The sequence below is a fragment of the Rhagoletis zephyria genome, unplaced genomic scaffold (assembly GCF_001687245.7).
Source record: "Rhagoletis zephyria isolate East Lansing unplaced genomic scaffold, Rhagoletis_zephyria_1.1 Rzeph_scaffold_03631, whole genome shotgun sequence".
Taxonomy (NCBI): Eukaryota; Metazoa; Arthropoda; class Insecta; order Diptera; family Tephritidae; genus Rhagoletis; species Rhagoletis zephyria.
In genome coordinates, this window is record NW_016160714.1 from 37,560 (window position 1) to 45,006 (window position 7,447).

General features: G+C 37.8%; 1 protein-coding gene across 1 annotated transcript; it reads right to left on the reverse strand.

The window, feature by feature from the left end:
• Nucleotides 1-2,869: 2,869 nt before the first annotated feature.
• Nucleotides 2,870-5,647, reverse strand: LOC108369366 (uncharacterized). The gene is made up of 3 exons (XM_017624462.1): nt 5,623-5,647; nt 3,495-4,430; nt 2,870-3,420 (listed from the first exon to the last, which is right to left on the reverse strand). Exons 1-3 carry the CDS (start codon nt 5,645-5,647, stop codon nt 2,999-3,001), a joined length of 1,383 nt encoding a protein of 460 aa, XP_017479951.1. The 3' UTR covers nt 2,870-2,998.
• Nucleotides 5,648-7,447: the final 1,800 nt, after the last annotated feature.

Consider the following 7,447-nt stretch of genomic DNA (forward strand, 5'->3'; position numbering starts at 1 on the left):
GCCCCCCTTTTCCACATCTCAGGGATGATCAGGGTGAACAGTGCGAAGTTGAATGCTGCTGTGATATACTCGACTCCCGCTGTTCCTGGCTTTTTCAGCATCTGCATCGATATTCCGTCAGGGCCTAACGCCTTGGATACTTTGGCGTTCTTTGCAGTTGCCTGCGCCTCTTTTAGTGTAGAACACGTTAGTGTGTCTCGGGGGCGGAGTTTGTGTGCACACTGCGGCGGGCTTTGTCTCTCTCCGGGTTTGCAATAAACTGCCGGCTGAAAAAGGGTGCGCACGTCCGTAGGTCCGACGTGGTGGTATCGCCAAATGTAAGGGCAATGTTGTCCTTACGTTTCGCTGGAGAGATTGCAGGTCTTTATGTGCTCGTTCCACGTTTTCTGCTTGTGTTCGTTTACCAGTTTGCTAATATCCTTGTTGCGATCCCTGATACGGGGATCACCAGAATTAGGCTAACGGACTCGATCACGCTCGTCTGCGAGTCCCGCCGCTTCAGCTGAAAATCTCGGGCAGATTTTGGCGATTCTAACGGCTGGTATGAAGCGGGCGGCTGCTGCGTTGATGATCTGGCGGATGTTGGTGGTAGAATAGCATTGAATTTGCGGTCTGTGTGTTCTGTAAACCGTCCAGTTGGCCTTCTTGGTGTTTATGTACGTACGGTCTTCAAATGTGACAAAATCTCTTGGGGGGTCTATCGCGACTACTATGGGCAGGTGGTCTGATGTGAGCCTGAGCCATGATTTCCCTCCAATGCAATTTAACAGACCCCGCTATAGTGATATATGACGAGCTGTAGCAGTCACCAGCGAACGTTGAGTCGTCAAGTTGTTCTGCGAGTAGTGTACCCCGCTGGTCGTTTCCCAGCTTAGAGTGCCAGAATTCGTGGTGCGCGTTAAAATCTCCTAGCACTACCCGGTTTCCGCCTTTAAGAAGCGATCTTATGTTGACGACTTCCAGATCAGTATCTCCCGACTTGATTGCGAAACCTCGGCACTCAATGAGTGTGTCGTTGGCAACAATTTGGGGGGTAAAATGAGCCGGTATTGGACCGCATTGTGCAATGCTGCCTCCGGCGCCGCGAGGGCGGTCTATTCGGATGACGTTGAGCTCATCCTGACTCTGAAGGCTTGTTTTCTTGGACCGCCGCGACTGAGATTTTGTTACGCCTTGTCACTATCTCAGCGATCTTGCTTTGGAGTCCGATGCAATTGAACTGCGATAATTTTATAGAGTTGGGCCTAGAGATGGTGTTTCGCAGGGTGAGGAAGTACTGGCGCGCTACCTGAACTGCTTGCTGTGCTGGTGGTAGGTGTAGTGGTCCGACCACTGGTGTTGTTCACAAAGCCATGCGGAGCTGTTGGGCATAGTAACGATGGACGCATCTATGCCTTGCCGGAGTAGAGGGTCTTCCGAATGTCAAAGGCATACAACATTTCTTATGCATGTAACTCCGGCTACGCCATCCACATAATTTTTGCGCAGAACCCACATCGAAATTTACAAAAAAGTGCATACTGCTAACAGACTTTATTGATAAACTTTTGCTTGGAAATTTGAAACATTTATTTTGAATTAAAGTTTAATCCTTTGGTTACTCGTGTATTTAAAGTTTTTCGGGTTATGCATTTGGACACAACAACCGAAAACCATTATATGAATAACTAAACCGGACCCAAGTTTCTCGATAAGGGCAACAAAGATTCTTGTTCATTTATATAAAGCAGTGGAAAAAAATATACATACGTATATACGAAAGGCAAATTTATCTGTTTAAATTAACACCACTGAGGGCCGGTTACTCAATGTCTGGTTAACACTAATATGCGGTTAAACATCGTTATCGACGTCTTCGACTCCATGCATACAGGAAGTCGATAGCTTTTAGAGATTAGTGTTAACCAGACATTGAGTAACCGGCCCTAATATTTCATGCAAACACACATCGATTTACATACATCTTTTATCTCACCTCTTTCTTCAAAATATTTTCGGTTGAAAGCTTTCTTAAGTTTCTTTAAATTAACACCCATATTGCAATATTTACTTTATCTTGACAATTCACATAAACCTGAAATTTTTAAACTGGTAGGACTCTCTTAATGTTTTTCTTTTAAAACCAGCAAACAAATTAATAGAACTTAAAATTTATATTTTCTCGGTTTTGTGAAGTATTTAGTTTCTTAAATACGAAGGAAGCATAAAAGTTTTCGAAATTAAATTACTGCGCTCAACTGTACATATGTATATAAATTTAGGTCGTTTCCAGTTACGTAGACCCGACTGTTATAGGAACGTTGTCAAACTGGTACTCTCGCTATATTAAGGTTCGATTATGCATACTAAGCATAACTTCGCACAACCACTGATACTAGTTATTGCAATTGAAATGTCACTTAAGAAAATGTGAAGCAAAATCTAAACTCAATAGATCGCTAAGTTTTTACAAGTTCTGCTAATTTTTGGGTAATGGCGTGCATAACAGTTTATCATTCTTGCTTCATTTTTCAAAGGTTTTTGTAATAATTTGTTAAGATTGCTTGTTTTTTTTTCAAACCCACAAAAATCTGGTCACCGTAACCATGTATATAAGGGAAAAGCTAAAAATCCGTCAAAAAACTGAATTTCCCGCTTCCCGCAATTTCTCATTTCCTGGCGCTAAATGGACTTCGAAAAAGCCAGATTTGACTGGAAAAAAGCTAAATTGGCAGTCCTGCTGAATTTAAAAGAAATTAAAAAATGAGGTACAGCTTAAAATGCATTACTAGAATCGAAATAGTAGTAACCCGAGGCACGCACTTTTTGTTTTCTTTTACTATAGTAGGGTAGCATCACGTATGTAACTGAAAGACCTCCGTACATCAATAAACTTCAATTTATTCAGTTTAAACATTTAGGCAATTTCTTTAAAAATAAAACATGTTACTTACTAAATATATTAAATAAACCAAGTTCTAATTAATAAATACAAAAATATTCAACCCTCCCTCTTCAATCAGCCATAGCTCAGCGTGTAGCCCATATTTTCCATTAGCGTTTCTTTAATAGCCGGTTGAAGCGCACGCTGCATATATGTAGTGAGTAAACCGCGTACACCCATTGAAAATATCTTCTCCAACTCGTTAGAGAAAGCATCGCCCGCCTCATCTCGATCGCGTACGTTTTGCCTATCCAAGGTCTCATGCTCTTGGCTCACATCCGCGTAGAGATCTGCAAAAGCTCTTGCATCTGGCGCTATTAGATCTTGCAAGTCGTCTGACACATTGAGTATGTCATCATTGAAGCTGAATTCATCATTCCACGTCGTCTGAGCGAATCGCTGGGGATAGTAGTTGCTCACATCTCGTTTTGCACGAAACTGTTTACGGTAAGATTTTTCATTATAAGGAGGATCATAAAATGGCTGCTCCTTCGAATGTTCATTCATACGCCAATGACGATCATCACTACGTATATCATAAGTGTAANATAAAATGGCTGCTCCTTCGAATGTTCATTCATACGCCAATGACGATCATGATCTGCACGATTTGTTCTCTGAAAGGATTCACTACGTATATCATAAGTGTATGGATTTAGGTATTTCCGCCAACGATTCGCAGATGTTTGTGTGTTATGCGTTGAACCAGTGCCTAAGATTAGATGAGGATCCGAGAGAGCCACCACTGGATTCTTCGTTGTACCACCCTGCACGCCTGGATCGTTGTCAAACCCAAATCGGCGCTTGGAATTTTGACGTAGTCTAACACCGGAAGGCCCTTGACAGCCATGTGCAAAAACTGAAATAAATCCAGGCTCGGCAAAATGAGAATCCGTTCGCACAGAAGCGGCTCCAGCACGTCGCGATTCCTCATTCATCACTGCATTCTCAAAACCAATTGGTACTGTACGAAATTCAATTCCTGCTCGACGCAAACGTAAAATCATGTGACATTTACCGCCAGTCGGCTGAAGCACCACTTTGCCGCTAATTGTTAAATCTGGAAAAATTAGACGAGTATCGAGTGTTGAGTTTTGTGTACTGAATCTACACTTGTCGACTTCGACCCAACGTGGGCTGGTGGTTTTAGCGGGCAATCGCACTCGTAAATCTTCAACATCTACACTGGAAACAGCAGCTAATTTATGCGGTTGGCGTTGACTATAGTCTGAGGAAAATAGGTCTTCTAGCCCTCCAGTAAAAGGCGGTGGATCGCTGTGAGGGTGTCGCTGTATGTGCTTTGCATAGTAGCCACGATCTCCACCGGAATAAAAATCATCTTCTGGATCACTATTTTGACCGTAAAATGACTGATAAAGTGTATATGGAGTTTCAGCAGAAAAGGACCTTGAACTCTTCGCTGGTATACTACGTCGACGCATATGCTCTAAAGCATTTTCTAAGCGACTGGAACAGCGTTGTTGTTTGTAAGGTTGAGCGATTACATCTGAGGAAGAGTAGAAGGCATGCGTTTGGTTTATTATTACATGAAGCAAAGATGAATTATTTAGTAAATAAGGCTGATTTTGAAGAAAATTCAAATAATATAGAATTTTTCTTAAAAATTTTTATAAAAATTATATTTTTTTTGGTTAAACAGCTATATAATAGCCCAAAAGATGGCTGGAACCACAAACTGATTCTTACGACGCCAGGTTATACAAAATATTGATTGTAGAAACAAAACCAGAAATTCTTTCATCCAATTGATTGATTGTTATAAAAATAACAAAAAAACACAAAAACAAAAAAAAACGGTTAAAGATAATAGCATCCTTTATACAAAAAGGCGCATGCAAGTATCAAGAAACAAGATAATTAACAATGCAAACCAAAATTATTAATAAACACATGCAAACATTCAATCACAAAATCATCTCCAGTATTAGATTTTTAATTTGAAATTATTATTATTGTTGTTTTAATTAAAATATTTTCTCTATTTTTATTTTATTTGGTTTTTTTTTTGTTCTACCTTTTTTTCATTTTTAACTTATTTTTATAAATATAATTATAATTTTTTTCCCCATATAAAAACATAGATATAAAAGGCTTAATTATAATGCCTGAGCAACATCAACTGAGTAAAGAAAGAAGACAAGCTCTTTAAATAAACTAATATCTTTAGTATTCAATATACTTGTAAAATTATTAAATTTAGAAAAAAAAAGAAAAATTGTTTCTGGCTCGTGTGTGTTTAATACAGCTAAAAATTATATGATCTAAAGTTTCTACCTCCTGACAAACAAAACACATTTTACTAAAATTACTTCAAAACTTACTAAGATACTCTTTCCTATAAGTATGGCCAACTAAAAGCCTATTAACTAACTTGATATCATAAGAACTCATATTAAGATTTTTAGAAACAAACCACTGTTTCTCACAAACCCTACCCCCATTAGCAAAAAAAGTCTTACCCTTAACCAAACACAAGTCATTAAAAATCCTACTCCAATCATTCCAAATTAAACTATGTATCCTCCTTAAAGCATCTTTAGGAGTAAGATCTACCCTTAACTGCCATCCCCTATCCACTGCAGCTTTAGCAGCTAGATCAGCGTCAAATTCAGCAGCAATATCTCCACAATTTCCCTTTTCCACAGAAACATTTTTTAAAACATCCCCCTCACTCTCACATAATACCACATGATCCAATGTCATCACCTTGAAAAAACACACCCGACTTGTTAGTGACACCAACATCAAGTTGGCCATGCAATGAAACATTATTATTATTTTCATTTAAACTGTCACTCAAAATATTACCCCCTAGTCCAGGAACAGATAAAACATTAACCTGTTTCAATAAAGAACCTTTAGGAACAATCATACCCCGAAATGGAGGCATAACCAAACCCACACCAGCATGCTCATCAAAATCAGAAGAATTTTCCCCTTATCCTGCAAACCAACATTCCTACGCTTCTTATCCTGCCTAAGCACTTTCTTATTCAATCTCTTTAAATTAGATCCTTTTTTGCTGAAGTACCAGTCACAAAACCACCCAAATCCAAAATCCACAAAAGGCCGGTGCTCCTTCCACCACCCAAAGTCCTTGCACCAACAACAATCAGTTACAAATATTAAAACAGATTAAATTAACAAGTAATTTTTAGCAAAAAGAAAACCGACTTCAACTCTCATATAAAATATATATATATATATATATATATATATATATATATATATCTCATGATCCACTGATCGGGTCTTAACCAGATTAGTATGGGACCACCTCTGAAACACTACCTTTCCGATGCAAAAAGAATTATCGAAATCAGTTGGCGTGGTCCAAAGTTATGCGGTAACATACATAAAAAACAAAACAAAAAATATTCCGACGAACTGATAACCTCCTCCTTTTTTGGAAGTCGGTTAATAAGATAAACCCAAAAAACTAACAAGAAACAAGAAAATCACTCCGCTCACACAGACGCTCCAACTATTATCCGTTATCAATCAACAAATCCTTGCTTCAATCAATCCTTTGAATATATGTGAATCCACGCACACAAGGATACAAAAAGTTTGAAAATTTTATTTATCACAATTGGAGAAAAAATCCTTTCCCTGCTCCAGCAAATGATGATGATAATGCTCCAACAATAATCCTCTACCGCAATCAATTAACAAATCCTTGTTTCATTGTTCCTTTGAATGTGATTGCTCACACACAAGGATATAAAATGTATGAAAAATTTATTTTTAATAATTAAAGAAACATTTTTTCCGATCGACCCGCCTGCTTCGACATTCTAATCACGAATTGCGTGTTAAAATAAAACCTTAAGAATTTACGACCGCCGAAGGGGTTGTCAATTTCTCTAGAAATTAGGAAAATTCCCCACGAAAATATAGTAAGGTAGAACCGCTCATGATAAAAATATAGTAAGGTAGAACCGCTGAGAGTCACTTTTAAAATTCTTGACGTTTCCAAACAATTTAATTTTTAAATTTACTCACAAACTCACACACACATTTTCATTTTCAATCTCAAGCAACAACAATTTCGAACAATTTCAATTTTTTATTTTCACTTTTATATGATTTTAAAATGTTGGCAAACTTCAAAAAAAATCATGGCCGACAAATTGAGAGAACGGTTCTACCTTGCTATGTTTTTATCATGAAACGTACTATGTTTTAAGGCTCACTGAACTGCAGTTATGTATCACATTAAAACTTTTTCCGTTGACAACTGTCAAATCAACTGTGATTTTCAGTTAAGTAGCACAATAGATATATTTGTTTAGCAAAATTGTATTTATTATACATATATGAGGGAACATATCTATAATGAATTCATGATCAAATTATGAAATAATAACAGTAATTATATTTATTTATAAATTAGGGATAGTTGGGGCCGTCTGCTATATGTTCAGCCCAAAGAATGTGATTTAGGACCTAACAGATTTTCATTTTATACGTAATTCGTCATATCAAAAACTACAGTTTTCT